Source organism: Sciurus carolinensis, chromosome 4, assembly GCF_902686445.1.
Source record: "Sciurus carolinensis chromosome 4, mSciCar1.2, whole genome shotgun sequence".
Lineage (NCBI taxonomy): Eukaryota > Metazoa > Chordata > Mammalia > Rodentia > Sciuridae > Sciurus > Sciurus carolinensis.
In genome coordinates, this window is record NC_062216.1 from 110,331,119 (window position 1) to 110,348,907 (window position 17,789).

General features: G+C 41.4%; 1 protein-coding gene across 4 annotated transcripts in view; it reads right to left on the reverse strand.

The window, feature by feature from the left end:
* Nucleotides 1-10,853: 10,853 nt before the first annotated feature.
* Nucleotides 10,854-17,789, reverse strand: part of Racgap1 (Rac GTPase activating protein 1) — a 29,906-nt gene continuing 22,970 nt past the window's right edge. For all 4 annotated transcript variants that reach the window (XM_047548911.1, XM_047548910.1, XM_047548912.1 and 1 more), the window contains exons 11-17: nt 16,731-16,826; nt 16,445-16,643; nt 15,050-15,155; nt 14,747-14,879; nt 14,461-14,596; nt 12,659-12,767; nt 10,854-12,310 (exon numbers count right to left, since the gene is read on the reverse strand). In XM_047548911.1, the coding sequence (XP_047404867.1) occupies nt 12,235-12,310; nt 12,659-12,767; nt 14,461-14,596; nt 14,747-14,879; nt 15,050-15,155; nt 16,445-16,643; nt 16,731-16,826 (855 nt within the window). In that variant the 3' untranslated portion in view covers nt 10,854-12,234. The remainder of the gene's footprint in view (nt 12,311-12,658; nt 12,768-14,460; nt 14,597-14,746; nt 14,880-15,049; nt 15,156-16,444; nt 16,644-16,730; nt 16,827-17,789) is intronic.

A 17,789-nucleotide genomic window follows, 5' to 3' on the forward strand; every position in this document is an offset into this window, starting at 1 on the left:
AGTGGGACTCTGGAGTCTCCAGATCCCTGTCTTTTTTTTTTTTTTTTTTTTTTTTGGGTGCTGGGGATCAACCTAGGGCCTTGTGTTTGCAATGCAAGCACTCTACCGACTGAGCTATCTCCCCAGCCCCCAGATCCCTGTCTTAAGGAAAGGGAATTGGAGCCCAGAGAGCCATTCTGTCCAGACTCTGACCAGAGGAACTTAGGGAGTTCTAACTTCACCCACCCAGGGAGCCTTTGGGGAGGAGAGGATAGGCTTCTGAGAAGAATGAGGCCCTTGGCACAGCCCCTGAGCTCCTCAGAGGAATTTCTCTGTCCTGAGTGTGGTTTGGGGCTGTGGCTTCCCTATCAGACTGGAGGCTTGCTGAGGACAGAGATTACCCTTCCAAAAGATTTTCATTCCTCATTTCTCCAAATGCTCTAGAAGGTCCCCACCCTTGAGAAGAGTTGTCACACTGAGGAATCTTCCTTGGGCTGGCAAAGGGGTAGGATATAAGAAGGGAGCTCTGGGTCAGACCAGCCTCAGAGCAGGTTCTCCTAGGAGTTTGCTTATCCTGAGAGGGGAAGCCCCCATTCCTGCCCTCGGTTCAGGATCTGGGCCAGAAGGAAGCCTCTCCAGTCTCATTCTCAGTACCCAGGATTCCTAAAAAAGCTATCGAATAAGTCTAGGGACTGCGGAAACACAGGAAGGTGTCCAGTGTCTCTGAAAGACTACTGGAGGCTGAATTGGTTTGTCAAAATTTAAAGGTTGCTGAAATTTACTCAGCCCATGACTTGGGGTACAATCTGGTTCTCAGCGTCTCCAGCTGTAAAATGGGCACAAATCCTCCCCATGGTCTGCTATAAAGCAAATAAGAAGTTAGCAAATGCTTTTGAAAGTTAAAATGCTAGAAAAACAACCCCAATAAATGACGATTATTATTGCTTTACTGTAATTACTGGGTTTGAATACAATTGCAGTGATAATCACAGGGAGGAGGGAAGAAGGGAGAGGGAGATGATTGAGAGGAGGGAAAGAGCAGATTTTCACTTTTTCATTGGCTCTACTTATTAGGGCCTGCCCCCTTCTCTCTTGGACCTGCTGACCTGGGAGCTTTGTGGGTGTGGAGGACTGGGGAGGAACCCTGAATGAAGACACAAGCCAATAAATGTCAGCTCTTCTCATCTCTATGGCGCCTATCACCATGGTATCCTGAGATGTAGCAACCAAATCCATAAAAAGATAGGTCTTTTACCATGATTGTCTCTCAAGGGCTAGGAATGGGGGAGGGGCTAAATTCTTCTGAGGGCAGAATAACAGGCCCAGCCTGTAACCAGTGCAATAGCTGAGTCCCTGAGGACCATGGCCCAGCTTTGCTCAGTGTTCTGTTACTATTGTCAGTGCACAGTACTGTGTTGATCTCTCCAGCTGGGTTCTACTTCATCGTCCTCATGATCTCTCAGAGCCAGGCTTCTTGTGCCCTTGTAGGAGCAGGACAGTGTATATGTATGTGTGTGTGCAACACATATATATGTGTGTGTGTACCGAGGATAGATTGACTTGCCAAAGGTCACCTGGCTCAGTTGCATAGACCCCTAAGTTCTCCCTAGCTCCCAGCTTAGAATTTTCCAAACAGCGCTACAGGGGCTACTACAAACTGCAGCACAGGAACGGAGAGGAATTACACGAGGAGGGATGGGGGGTGGTTCTCGCGGTAGGCTCTTAGGCTCCTTGACAATTACCTCTGCGTCCCCGAGCCAAGCACACATGGTGTGCTCAATAAAAGTTTGATGAATGAATGACTGAGTCTGGGAAGATGGGGAAGGAAAGGAGGCAGTAATTGATAAGAGGAGGAAAATTCTGGAGTTACAACTCCAAATGAGCCAAAATGACAGCATCTGAGAAGCTCTGCTTCGATGCAGGGGCTGGGAAGAGGCACACAGCCAAGAGTTTGAGTCTCCACCCACCATTCCAGCCTTCCCACCCTGTCCCAGAACTTACAAGACCAAAGGGTAAGAATGGTTGCCTGAAGGGAAAGCTGGGGATTGCTTTCACTGATAGTTCTTCAGCATTCTTCTCTGTCAGGATAGACTAGAGCAGGAGATAAGCTTCCTGAGAAGTGAGGAATTAGGTTAGAAGCTGAAGAGCACTGAAGGTTAGATGCAGAAGTAACCAAAGGTTAGCTTCTCCTTCTCAGGAGTCCTTTATAGGACAGCAGGCCATCTGTTTGGATGAGAGAAGGGCTGGCCTCTGCGATTCCAGCTGGAGAAGCAGGATTCACCAACACAGCAGCAGGCCAGGGTTGGGGGTGGGGGCCTAGGGAGGCCTGAGACCCAACCAGGAAGCCCTTGGGTGCTTTGCCTTCTCCGCTTGTGGGGGAAGTTTTTAATTAATGGTGTGTAATCTGATCTGGCCCTTCTCCCTGCTGAGCACTGCCTTCAATCAGTGGAGCCATCTGCAATTGCAATTCATACATTCTCCTGAAAGGGAGGGGGACTCAGGAACGGGGTGCCTGGTGATTAATCCAATTAGCCTTTTATGTTGATGATGCTCTTAGAGGAGCAGATGATGTAAGCTCGGCGCCTAGGCCGCTGCTTCCAATTGGCTGACAGAAGCCCCTGGCTGCTGCAGCCCCCACTGCTGGTCTTTAACCAGCTACCTCCAGGTATAAAGGTGACAGACAGGCCTAATCTGGACCAAACTGCAAAGGGGAAAAACCCGGAAGGGGCCAGGATCTGGATACATATCGTCCCTAGGACCGAGGAAAAAGGAGGATCAACACAATGATCCAGAGATTTTCAGTTTCCAAATAAAATGACTTTGACCTAACAGGATTCTGTACACGAAGGTTTTAAAAGGCCACATCAGTGTAGTCAAGAGGCTAGAAGCGTTTTAATGCAGGCTCAGGCACTCATGAGCTCTGTGACTTGAATAATTTACTTAAGGATCCTGAGCCTCACTTTCCTCATCTGGAAAATGGGAATACTTAAAGGCTGCTAGAAGAGCAATATGAGACATGTTTAGCACATGTTGACATAGGCAGATCTCAGTCACTGCTAGCTAATTTTACCAACACCATCATAGTAGATTCTATTTCAGTCTACCTGAGTAAGGCTGTTTCTCTCATGAGGCTCAGGTGAGGTAGAATCCCAGGGGAAAGAGGAGTCAAGAATCAAACCAAGAAAAATAAATGTCTTCTCAGAACAGAAAGTGGAGCACTAGAGTGATCAGACTGCGGAGAGTGGTTTGGAGTAGTTTTCAGGGAGTGAGGGAAAGGAAGCTAGATAAGTAGTAAATAGATTTTTTTTTAAAAGCGGGGATTGAAGATTTGGAATTCACTGGAAAGATAAGTAAACAAAAGGGAGCCACATCAGAGCTGAAGCTTGAAGGTAGCACAGACCAAAATCATCATGATCTTTAATGAGGTCAAGTAATGTGGAATAAGTCAATTGGGATTTTGATGGGAGGCTCCACTGGGTCAGGAGAGGAGATATCCCCAGTCCCTCCGGTCCCACACTACTGTTCCCTATGACCTGGAGCAACACAGGAAGTACAGGCAGAAGGCCCAAAGAGAAAAGAGCTTAATATTACGAGATTTTAAACCTGAAGCTTAGTGCCAGCCCCTGCAATGTCAGAGGAAAATAGGGAAGAAGAGGTTTAAGAGCTAATCACGAGAAGCATCTGGCCAAGCTGTGGCCACTCTATGTAGCTGTGGCAGGGGGTCAGCCAGCCAAGACATGTAATCATTTCTCAGGGAGATACACTAAGGCATAGTCACATATTTAGCAAAAGCTGGGGAGGCTAGGCACGGACAGTGAAGGGGGGTTACAGGAATCCAATGGCACTAATTACTAGGCTACAGTTAATGGGTAGAACAACGGACAATGACAAACGTTTCAGAGCCCTGATTAAGGCAGATGAAAGGGCAGGACTGCCAGGACTGGGAGGAGGCCAGAGGCAGGAGATAGGGACCAGTAACTCACACCTACTCCCATGGACAGATGATACAAAGGCCCAGCAGGCCAGGGCCCCAGCCTTCAGTCACCGAAGAGCCAAGGCAGCATCAGGGGTGTTGATTATGGAGCACAGGAGGGGTGGGGCATCCTCTGGCTGGGGATTTCATACTGAATTCCAGCTTTATGTCATGCCCTTTGAGGTCTCATCCTGCAGCTCCCTCCTTCCTCTGAGCTCCATACACTCCCCTGCCACATCTACCCTGGCACTGAACCTTTCTCCCCCACTCTGAGAGGCGGGGGATTCAAACCGCACCCCTTGTGCATGCTCGACGAGCGTTCTCCAAAACGAGCTATTTCCTTCAGCTACGGAACATTTCTTCCAAAATTATTTGAAGACCTGTCACTACCCTGGACAGGAAGACCGTCTTAAACATTTTTTAATCTAATTCCAATTTTAAGACAACAGGTTCCCTAACTTTTAATATCTATCCTGTAAAACAGGCTTCATTTTTTTGTAGGTTCCAAAAGGGAGGAAAGGTCTCCTCGATATTCTGGATTTGGTAAACAATGAACACCCGCCCCCCTGCCAAACAATATTTAACACTTCTAGCCTCTTCTGTTAAAGTATTCTGATCTCCACCAATGCTGACCCATAATGTCATCTTCCCTCCCTTGTAATGGCTATGGGAGCCAAGACTGGTACAGAGTTTGATCCTTTTCTACAAATTGCTTATCTTGAATGAGCCTTAGTTTTTTTGCTTTTCCTATAACAATTCTCTTAGGCCTAAGCAAACACATTGCTTTTTTATTTGTTTTGTGGTGCTGTGGACTGAACCCAGGGCCTTTGCACATGCTTTACCCTGACATCCCTGTTTTTAATGTCTCTTTGAGCACAACAAAGTAGCAAGTTACCTGCTGTGTTTGGTCCAACCAACAGTCATTCTCCGCATGAACAGCTAACACTTTCAACCAAATAAAATTGATTTATAAGAGGACGCACCACTATCTTATGAACAACTAAGAAAGCACACTGTACGTTTATAAGAAACACTGTTTATAAGATATCCCAAGTCTCAGAGATATCATCAATACCATTTTTTTAAAGCACATCTTGTAATCATTGAGATGGTCATTGTCCCTTTAAAGCCTGACTCTTTAAATAAGGATTTAGTAGAAAGAGGAATGGAAAGCCAAAGTGGAGACCATATTGGAGGGCCTCTTAACTCTGCACATCTGTTGCTATACCAGTTTTAGATACCCAGGCTATGTATGCCTCATAGTAAATAACTCCTCTCCCCTCAGTGCCACGGGAGTCCACTGAAGGGAACTCCATTTTCACAGGCAAAACAAAAACAAAACCACCCTAATCTGGGACCACAATTTTGAGGAGATAATAGCCTAGCACTCCAACACCATTATCCAACCACTTTCCACCCCACCAGGTTATCTTCCCCACAGCCCTGTCATGAGAAGATGCAGAGATTAGTCATTCCTTCTAATCAGGCTAAGGACAGCTCCGTTAAGCTGCCGACTGCAGGCGGTTCCTGTTAAAGCAAAGCAGCTGGAAAGGGCTTAGCCCTTTAATGCCAGCAGCTGTATCTCCACAGTGTGTGATGCTCTGCCGAGGGGCTGGACACTGTCCAGAAGCATCAGGCGTTTAGCCCCCAGTCAATGTATATTAACCAGGAGGAGAGACCAGCCAGTTCCCTGGGAGGAGGGGCACCTCTGCCCTAAGCTTTGTTTTCCAATAAGGAAGAAAAATCCTAGCCCCTTTGTATCTTTCTTGCTACTAAAATCTGGACTGTATCATTTCACAGGTAGTTTTCTCCGTGGTAGGATCAACTCCATTTTAAATGCTCACCTTAAGGAGAGAAGTCACTTGTTAGTTTTGACAACAAAAAGACTTTAGGCCATTAACCACAGACTCATTCCTTTTTAAACTGACCCCCACCCCCACCCCCCCACTGCCCCAGGTCTAAAGTATCCTTCTGATCCCAGGTATGCATGTGTGTGGACCAAAACAGACTGATACCTCTTCTTGGAGAGCACTGGGTCTAGAGTTGATGAGGGAGAAAGCTAAACAACCCTCAGAAAGCCCTGCATAGAACAGGTTGCTGAAGAGAGATCACTTGAAGACTTCTTACTCAAAGCCAGATGGTAAACATGAGACGGGGTGAGAGCTAATGCCACTCAGGGGGAAAGCCAATCAAGCTAATCCGCTGACACGTTCCTCGAAGCAAGCTGATGGCTTGGCTCAGAGACTTGCCAGTCCCTGGCTTTGAGCTTCAGGATCCACACGCCACTCATGGGTGGCCTAAGAACAGACTACCACCAGGAACAACCTCAAGGACTCATACCAGCTCATCCTTTCACACAGCAAATAGTTCAGGACACCAACTCCAGATCCTCCATTCTGCCAGGCAAGTAACCCCATTTGCAAATTCTGTCCCAAGTTCTCTCCCTAGCAGCCTGAGCCTCCCTGCTCTTCCTGGGCCACCTGTGAGAGTACAAACTATATCCACATATAGCCCTTAGTGGAATCTTGGCCCTAGGTTGTGTGTGACATAAAATTTCTTACAATAATGGGGAGAATTCCTAAATGATCTTCTGCTACAGTCTTGTTCATTTAATATTTGATCACTTTGCAAATAAACACCCTTGAATAGGATAAGTAACACGGGCCCTAAGCAACATTACTAGCATTTAATGCCCAATAACACATTAACAGGCTCCAGAATGCTAAAGAAGTCTGAAGAGAAAGCACCAATGCTGACCTCTAGAATAAGAGGTGTATACCCCGGTTCTAACCCCAGGTAAACTATACATGAGTTTGTGGACTCTGGATCAAATCACATCTGAATTTGCCAACTGGGAAAATATCGCCTGTCCTGCCCACCTCACATAGGTGTGGTGAGATCCAGTAGGCAATAAATGATGGCACTCTGAATATGATAAATCACCGTATTAAATTTCCTAGAGATTTTTATGGGAATCAGTTCCTAATTCCATCTTCAGTGATGACCAGAGATTGTAACTGGCAAGTGCTTATTAGAAGTCTAAATATCCATTTATATGTGTCTGAGCCTAGCACACAGATGGTACCCAACTGTGTGAGTATGAGGATACTGCTGTATAAAAAAACAATGAAGCTAAATGAAGCCTGGCAAGAGTTACAGAGGGAGAGACAGATAAAAAGAAAAATTCCTGCCTCCAACTATGAGTCCCTGAAAAGTGGTCTCCTTCCCCATCCATCCCACATGACTGTTAGAGGACTAAGTTCTCACCTACAAGGTTATTCCTGGTGACGTCAAGCTATTTTCCACCTGACTTCATGAATAGAAACCATCAACAAATACAGCTCTGAGAACCAGTGTCTAATAAATTACACAAGTTAGGAACCTCTTGGCCTGGCATCTTCACTTATTTACAAAATATACCAGTTACAGGAAGCATATTAAAAAAAATTACTAAGTTCTTAGGTTAAGTGGCTGTTCTCCAAGTCCTGTTTACACTAAAAGCACAAGGCTAACATGCCCAAACTCTGCATGCCTAAAAGTTTTTTTGTAGCAAGTCTGAAATCTGAGTTATCACCAAGACCATATCAAAACATATTGATTTAAAATCTATGGTGAGGTGTACTGACTTGAACACTGAACTCTGTGCTACTCTTACTCCTTAAACCTGGATTCCACATACTCTTTCCCTGCTCATGTTCAAACTTAGTAAAATTAATGCACAATTAAGAAAACCACTCCACACATCAGGTATAGCAATGTCTCCCAAATGTTTTTCCAATAGGAAGTCATATACTGTAATATGTGTAATATAGGTGTTATATACACATATATAATAATGTATGTGGATTTGTATATATGTATAGAGAGAGTATTTCCCCCACCCCGTCTGTGGTTTCACTTTCAAATTTTTCAGTTACCTGAAGTCAAATCACTGTCCAAAAATATCACATGGAAAATTCTAGAAATAAACAGTCTTAAGTGTTAAATTGTGAACCATCCTGAGTAAACATGATGAAACATTTGTGCCATTTGCTCTGTCCTGCTTGGATGTGAATCATTGCTTCGTCTAGTATATTCACACTATATACAGCATTTGCCTTTTAGTATCACTTATTTATCAGATAAACTCATGGTATCACAATGAGTATCACTGGTATCAATGGGTATCAATGGTATCATCATATCACATGGTATCACATGCCTGTGTTCAAGTAACCCATTAGACTTAATAATGGCCACAAAATACAAGAGTTGTGATGCTGGCAATCTGGACATACTATAGAGAAGTCATAAAATGCTCCCTTTAAATGAAAAAAGGGAAAGTTCTTGACAAAAGAAAAAAATTATGCTGGGTTGCTAAGACCTATAGTAAGAATAAATCTGTGATATTGTGAAGGGAAAAAAGAAATTTGTGCTAGTTTTGTTGTTACATCCCCAAACCACAAAGGTATGTAAAAAGTACTTAGTTAAGAAGGAGAATGCTGCCCCACATGTAAAGCCCTGGCTTTGCTCTCCAGCACTGAAACAAACAAAAAATATGGAGAAGGCATTTGATTTATGGGTAGAAGACATGAACAGAAAATGTTCCAACTCAAGATGTGTTGCACCAGAAAGCATTGCTATTGGAACACTGCAGCAAGAGATCCCCCAAAACTAATGATATTCAGTTATTTACTGCAAGTAAGTGATGGTCATGTAGACTCTGGCAATAGGTTTGGACTGAAAAATATTTAAAAAATTACTAGAGGGCTGAGAATGTAGCGCAGTGGTAGAACACTTGACTACAATGCATGAGGCCCTGGGTTCAATCTCCAGTATCACAAGGAAAAAAAATATATACATATATATATATTATATATATATATATACTGGCGAGGCTGTGTCTGCCAAAGAAGTTGTTGCTGCCACATTTCTAGAAGAACTAAAGTTAATTTAAGGAGAAAGGTCACCATAGCAAGCCTTCAATTCTGATGAAAACCGGACTCTTCTGGAAGAAAATGCCCATAATCTACATTGATCAAAAGTTGCCAAAGAAGCATCAGGTATACAATATAGGACAGATTATTATGTGACAATGCAACAGGCCCTATGACCAAAGCCAGTAGTGTACAGAACCCATATGCTGACAAACATGAAAACAAAAATTCTATTTGTATGGGGGTGGGGTGGAATCCCAGGGCCTTGTGCCTGTATTATCACTTCAACCCCTGCAAAGATTTCATATCTAAAAGCTTCCAACAACGACCAACATAAGTAGGCAAGTGCTCTACCACTGATCTATATTCTCAGTCTCAAAAATTCTATTTTGAGACTATATTCACATAGCTTTTATATACAGTATATTGTTTTGTTTTGTTGTAATCCTTTATTGTGCCTAATTTATAATTAAAATTTATCATAGGCATATACAAAAAGGAAAAAGCATGTGTGTGTGGTGGCTGGGGCTGTCCACGCTTTCAGGCACCACTTGGGGGTCTCACAATGTATCCACTGAGAATAATGGGGCCAACTGTATATGTGTCATCTATCTGAAGTTAGAGGTGGACAAGAAGACCCTGCCATAAGAAAACAAAAACAGCAAGACTTTCTTTGCTCCCTGAGCTACTCATCAATCCATGTCATTTTGTGCCACTCAATAATTTAGACATGAATTTAAGAATGCAAGATCCCTTTCACTGCCATAGGTTCACTTCATAGCCAAAAATGACTGATTCCTCAGATCCAAACTCAAAAGCCTTCTTGCCTTCTGTCTCTACAAGCAACAAATTCACTTTAAGGAATGAAAAATCATTAAGTACCCAGTAATAAATGCAAATTGTTGCTGCTGAATCAATCATGTAATGCTTGCCCAGTTAAATAAACATCAAACTGAGGAGTCTTACAGATTGAGGAGAATGGAGGTAAATGCTGTGATTTAAAAAGACTCCCAGGCTGGGGAGATAGCTCAGGGCTGGGAGATAGCTCAGTTGGTAGAGTGCTTGCCTTGCAAGCACAAGGCCCTGGGTTCAATCCCCAGCACTGCAAAAAAGAAAAAAATAAATAAAAAAAAATAAAAAGATTCCCGTTTTTAGCAAGTAAATAATAAAGTTAAACTGCCTCAAGATGGAGTAAGAAGCAGCATCAGAAAGCATTAAGACAAAGAGATGGGGAGACAGCCACCCCAAAGAACTGGACCCTTTCCACAGATCTCAGCTCAAGAAAACATAATTTAATTAAGAAAACCCTCAAAGTCAAGTTGTTCCATATGAAGTCCTATTAAAGTTGAAAGTGGGTATATAGTCCCCTTTGCTAATACCAGAATTATATTCATGGTTAAGGTCTCTTGGCCTAGTCCAAAAACTGAGCAACTAGCTGCCAACATTTGACACACAGGACCATTTCCTTTTTCATTAATGGGCCATCAACTCCTGCACAGGGTAGTCTTGCCTTCACTAATGTTACACAATCCATTTACTTCCTCTACATTAGTGACTGCAAATGTACCTTGGGGAGATACTGCAGAACAGCAAATATGGAGCCAGGCCAACTTGAGGTTTGCAAAGACATAAGAAAAGAGGGTAGTATCTAGAAAAAAGTTAAAAAAAAAAAAAAAAAAAAAAAAGCCTAGCAGGCATGTGTGTGAAGGGGAGTATGGGGAAATGGGACCAATCCTCTGTCAATTTGCTGAGGCAGATAGGTCCTGCTGTGAGAGCCACCCCCTCCTGGGAAAAAAGCCAGTAGGTTGCCTCCTCTCTCCACAGTTACATATTAAGCCTGCAACTGTTTACATTCAATCTCAGATACATTCTGTTCACCAGCTTCAGAGTTCCAAGTGCAGGTGCCCTCAGTTAATCATCCCAGCTCACTCCAGAGTCACTTCCAGCAGTGAAGGATGTTCTAGGCAGCCAGCCAACCAGTGGCATTTTTTTTTTTTTTTTTTTTTTTAATTTGCACCATTCTGGTCCCTAAAGACAGGTTTTAAAAGTTTGTTTTTTGTTTAAAATACCCTCTTCAAATGTAAGCATAAAAAGTCATAGGATAAATACAGGACTTTGGTTTGGACAAAGACTGAATGAAAATAAAAAAAAAAAAACTTCTGGAGGTGGTCGGGTTGGGGTGGATCCAGAGGTGGGAATGGAGATGAACAACAGGCTCAACACATCTTGAGGAAAGACAATTTTGAAAAGGCATTGAAGGTTAATATCCAGGACAAGAAAACCAATCTCATGGTTTATTTTGAAAAAGCTATTTACTTTTTTTCAAATATGTGTCTTACAGACAAGCGGTAATATGAGTCAAAAACATTCTATGGATGAAAAAATTTTATATAGAGTTGGGAATAATTCTAATAGAAGTAAAAGCTCACATTTATCTAGATGTGGCTATGTCCATGGGAAAATTTCAGTATCCAAAGTGCAAAAGACAAAAATGACTGTGGTTTTTCTGGCCACATGAAATATTGACAGTCTTCCCTACAGCCTCTTCTTAATTGTTAGCTGAGATGACAAACAGCATACTAACCTTTAGAAATAGGAATCTACTGGACAAGAGGTGGGAGGGTCAGGCATCAGAATGAATTCAACTTTAAAACAACAAAACTGGTTATGACCCAGTCAAACCCAAAGTCTAGCAAGTAGCCCATCAGAGATAAATAGAAGTATAACATTTACAAGGTTGTGTCACTTCAACCTATTAAGACCTAATCAATCCAAATTAAAGTTATACATACTCCCACAACTAGTTTTTGTCCTCAACCTATCATTTTTATGAAAGGTACCATGCTACACTTTAATTCATAAGGGGAAAAGGGAAATCCTAGGTTCTGAGAAGAACCATCCTAAATTCTTTGACTAATCTTTTATTTACCCTGTCCCCCACTTCCTACCCTTATCAAAGAGGTAAGGTTTCTATCATTGTCTCATGGAAATCAGTCAAATAACACGAGAGAAAAGTCATTTCATGAGCACTGTTTGGCTTTAGGTCAAAGTGATGCCCCCTGCCTCCAAAACATAATTTCCTATTTCCATATTTCCATATAAATTCCATATTTCCCCTTAGCCCTGTAAGGATCTACCGTCTGAAAGCTCCCAACAACCAGCACAAGGTGCTGATAGTGTTACTGGAGGAGGAGAACAGGGAGATATATATAGTTTTAATAAAACCCTCATGCACAATTAAACTTGATTAAAAGCCTGGAGAATGCTAAAAGTAGTAATGAGTACAGGAGGCTGCAGAGCAGAGAATACAGGTGTGCCCTTTTCCTGCAGTTGGTAAATGCTGGGAAGTAACAGGCAGACGTGACTTCACTTGAGCATTGGAGAAGCAAAAAAGTTGCCTTGTCGTCCTAGGTTGGTGGCAGACTTGCTTTTGCTCCCAAATCTATACATACATACAACATAAAAAAAAAAAAAAAAGAGAGAGAGAAAGAAAAAGTATTCTATATAAAAAAGTGAACAACCAACCATGGTGTTAAATAATCGACTAAAAATAGGAAACTCTAGACAACTATTTTGTAAGGTACTCTTAGTCACCTGAGAGAGGGAAATTAATTAATAATTACCTTCAGACCCTTTCTTAAGAAGGGGTCCTATGGCTCTAAGTTTACTTTTAAAGTCTAGATGCTAGCTTAAGATCTGGTTTGATTTTTCTTTCAATAAACTTTGATATGCCAGAAGAGAAGTCTAAAGAAGGAGTAATCTTTAATTTATTAAGGCTAATTCTGCATACCTGGGAGTGTTCTTGGTGAGGGTAGAGCGGACTCTCTGGGATAGGGAGCTGGATGAAGGAGTCTTGAGAAGCTGGTGCTCAGGAGTAGTCACGGGCCCCAGTAAGCTCACTTCAAAGAGTTCAGACATATTTTTTACATAGGGGGGGGGGGGGGGGGGGGAGAAAGCACCCTTGAAGATGACCAGTTTTAAGCTGACTACCTTCTGAAGCACTTAAGAGCTAAGGTTAGGCACCAAGCAAAGTCCCACAGATCATTTTTGTCATCATTTTTGTAATATGTAGGTGTATCTTTTGAACTATACAGGCAACTATTCGGTAAATAGCTGGCATTCACTGCTGATTTAGACCAATCTCAAACTCCAAACTTCACACATCAAACATCTGAACATTTGGTTTTTACTTATACTAGAAAAAACAATATGCTTTCTTTTTATATGTGCTAGGCAAGTGCTCTACCACTGAGCTACAACCCCAGCCCACAATATGCTTTCTTAAAAGAAACTTGCAATAATGAAAAAAATAGATATTCAATGCCACTGAGGTTGGAATGAAATCACCCCTTTTCATACAAAACTGTTGATGGAACAAACTGGTAAAAGTCTTTAAGAAATCAAGGTGAGAGCCAGGTTGCAGCGGTTGTAATGCCTGTAATTCCAGTGACTCAAGAGGCTGAGGCAGGAGGTTCAAGAGTTCAAAGCCAGCCTCAGCACCTCAGTGAGGCCGTAAGCAACTCAGTGAGACCCTGTCTCTAATAAAATATAAAAAATGGGTGGAGATGTGGCTCAGTGGTTAAGCACCCCTGGGTTCAATCCGTGGTACAAAAAAAAAGAAAAAGAAATCAAGTTGGTAAAATATATCAAGAAACATAAATATGTTATCAAAACTTTTAACTCAGTGATTCCCATTCATGGGAATTTATCATTAGGGTATATGTATATAATGTTAGTTGCAACAAACATTATTTCTAGCCATGAAAATAACGTCAGTCCCTACCATAACATTTAAGTTGTTGGCCAGCCTCAGTAACATAGAGAGGCCCTCAGAAACTTCATGAGACCCTGTCTCAAAATTAAAAAGGGCTAGGAATGTGCTGACTGGTAAACCACTCCTGGGTTAAATCCTTAGGACCCCCACCCCCCAAAAAAAGAATAAAAGCATATAGTACTCACAATGTGCTCAGAAAATTCTCACAATATGATATGTGTATAGGAACAATTGTCTCTAAGCTATTATATGTATCTTAAAATATATACCCAAAGCAAGTGTGGTGGCACACGCCTGTAATACCAACAGCTTAGGAGGCTGAGGCAGGAGAATCCCAAGTTCAAAGCCAGCCTCAGCAATTTAGAAAGGTACTGAGCAACTCAGGGAGATCCTGTCTTTAGATAAAATATAACAAAAATGTTGGGGATGTTGCTCAATGGTTAAGCACCCCTGGTTCAATTCTCACTTACAACAATAAGAATTATATACAGATAGGAATACATGGATAAGTAAACCAAAAAAAAAAAGATGGTACAAATTTTCCTTTAATGTTAGAATTTTTAATATAAATTTAATTTAAAAAAATTTTTTTAGCTGTCAATGGACCTTTACTTAATTAACTTATTTGTGGTGCTGAGAATTGAACCCAGTGCCTCACACATGCTAGGCAAGTCCTCTACCACAAGCCACGACCCCAGTCCAAATTTAATTTTTTTGACTATGAATTTCAAACAGTTATAGCAAAAGAAAGGGAAGAGAGCACATGACCAAAACTAAAGAGAAGCAAGTCATTAATGTAACATAAATTGAGGCCTGACCTTTAATATCTGGTGTCTGTGGTGTTGAAAAGGCATTTGAGTTTTCAATAACATGCAGGGGATCAATGTTCTCTTGCTCCACCATCATAAACTGACTCCAGTATTCCAGGGGCAGTGAAAGCAGGCGCTCTACCACCTAGAAGTTACCAAATATATTTGCAAACTTCCAGAAGCGTAGGGCTTATTTCTCATTATCCTCTCATGTATCATATTGCACAAGTTCATACATTTTATATGAACATACACACATAAACACACATCTGTAGTCACATACACCTGTGTCTACCTTGGGTTGACGCTTGATGTCCTGTAACATTGTCACTGGGTCAGGATTGGGCACAGCATGGGCAACAATTGTAGGACCAAAGACTTTAGCCAGATTGGCAACATCCATTTTAGTGTTTGGACTCTGAGCCACTCTAATTAAAAGAGTATTATGTTAGATGTCTTGCTCTCCCACTTAAATGCAGACCAAAATATAAATTCTATAAGAAAACAATTCACCTCTCACACTCCCTAGCACCCAACCCACATTATAATCTCCTTGGAAAATTCCCTAATTCCCAGAACAAGTTTCTGCCGTACTAACCTCTGCAAATGAATCATGAGGAAGGCTAATGTGTCCCTGTTGGCCTGGGGTAGTTCACCAACAGCCTGGTACATGGCAGCTATGCTGTTGTCTTCATCTGTGATTTCTATAAATGAAAAGAAAGCACAAGAGGTCTAGACTTCTTTCCCTTGACAGCGGGCATCCAGGTTATCGACCACAAAGTCTCATCTATACAGTAAGCTTCTGAAACTTCTGATTAAGTTCATGACTCCATCAGACTCTTGTTTCATTAACAAGCAGGACACTGGCCAACAGCTCAATATTAGAAGTCAGAGCATTTTAAAAATCACCCTTGTAGTTAGGGAAAGTAGCTGGCAAGCCATGCTAGGAAAACAGACCTAAAACTGCAGTGATAACAATTACCAAGAAGGTTCTCACTCATAAGACATATTTAAGGGCCTACTATGTATGTACCAGGTTATCCTCTAAGTGTTAAGGATAAAGCAAACAAAGTCCTTACCTCCTGGAAGATACATTCTAATGGAGGAGATAGTCAAAGAGCAAATACATTTCAGATTGTGATACATATAGTAAAGATGTCAGGCAAGAAGTTAGAAAGTAATGGGACCTGTTACTTTAAACACAATATATTTGAAGAGAAAACTGAAAGAAACAAAGCAGCAAACCACACAATTATCTGGGAAGTGGTCAAGGCTGAAACAACAACAAATGCGATGGACTCAAGGTGGGGAGTAAACTTGGTACATAAGAAGTGCAAAAATTCAACCATCCAAAATGGTGTTGGACACAACTAAGAGCCAAACAATGGAGGGTCTTTTGGGCTATGTTAAAGACTATGGACTAAGTGATGGGAAGTCAATGGAGGAGAATGAGGACAGAAGGGATATCATCTAACTTAAATTTTAAAAAGGACTACTCTAGCTCATGTTTAATAACGATCATACCATATCAGACAAGAGTAGAAACAGAACAATCAATTAGCAGGTTCTTATCATATTGCAGGGGAAGAGTATGGCAAAAGGCATAGGAGCACTTCTACTACCACTCCTGACATGTATCAACTTTAAGATATATTTACAACATTGCTGACAAGATTTAACAATGGATTAGATGTGGGATGTGAGGAAAAGGAATCAAAAGGTGGTTCCAACTTCTAAAGGACAATCTGAAACTTGAACAAAAAATAAAAATGACAAAGGCAAAACAAACAACAACCCAAAAAAACTATTAATACTCTACACAGTTTAGAAAGGAAGAAGGGACAGTCATAGGGGATATGTACTTAGTTATTCAAACTGTATGAGTACCCACTAGGATCAGGCACTGTCCTAGATCGAGGATAAAGCAGTAAAAAAAAGTAAAAAATTCTAGTTCTGGTGGAACTCACATTCAAGTATTAAGATCTGCAATTACCTGCTGCTTCCATAAAGGCTTTGTTTAGCCTAAAGGTTAGAAGGGGTTCTTTGAGGTTTCGAAGGAAGTCTTTTAGAAGGCTACAGATGGCATGGATATCATCCACTTTGCTGAGAAGGGGTACGGTTTTCACTCTGAGGAATTTCTCTTTCAGCTCTTTTACTGTCCGATCACAGCCTGAGATCCTATACAATCCTGTCTATTATTAAGATGAAAATCTTATGTAAGAACCTCCTAATTATTAACACAAACAACAAATTCACCCTGTCCTAGGGTTCACTCTTACCTCAGTTAGACCTCTCTGCTCAATTTCATTTACACAGTGGACAATAATGGAGGGGATCATTGGAGAAGTTTGGGACACAAAATCAGCCAGCATTCCCTGGAAAACAGCTTCCGATTATTATTTACACCATTTAGACAGAGAACTACGCATTAAGAACCATTTCTAAACTAATGCTGAAGCTGGGACACATGTCAGCTATTAAATTCCTTTTCTCAAAAACAAATATTAAAACAGATTCTCAGTTATTTTTTCTGCCTCCACACTAAGAATGATTTATGATCATATATACCATACTCCTACATGAACAAGTAGTAAGACCACCAGCTATGACTGCCTACTCTTCTCAGGGGCAATATTGAGATTATAGTATGGTCTTATTATTTTGAAAAAGAAAATCTTTTTATATTTTAATTATTCTCAGCAAAAAAATTATTTAACATACTTCACAGTTGATCATGACATAAACCATTGTATAGGAGAGAACTCCATGATTATAGAAAATACATAAAAAATTTTTATGCACTGATAAGAACTACTAAGATAAGAAAAAAATAACATTTGACTTTCAGGGAGTGGGTAGCATTATAGTTATTTTGTTTTAATTCTTACTAATATTGTTATACAATCAGTAATTTCTTAATTGATTTCTAAATAATTTACTGGTAAAAGCTGGGAGGAGGTGATAAGAGAATTGATAAATCAAGAATGGACTTAAGGGCTGGGGTTGTGGCTCAGTGGTGGAGTGCTCGCCTAGCATGTGTGAGGCCCTGGATTCAATCCTCAGCAGCATGTAAAAATAAAATAAAGGTATTGTGGCCACCTACAACTAAAACGAACAAATAAGAAAAGCATGGACTTGAGTTGCTGGGCACAGTGGCACATGCCTATAATCCCAATGGCTTGGGAGGCTGAGGCAGGAGGATTGCAAATTCAAAGCCTCAGCAACTTAGCAAGGTCCTAAGCAACTCAGTGAGACCATGTCTCTAAATAAAATAGAAAAAAGGACTGGGGATGTGGTTCACTGGTTAAGCACCTCTGGGTTCAATCCCGAGCACCAAA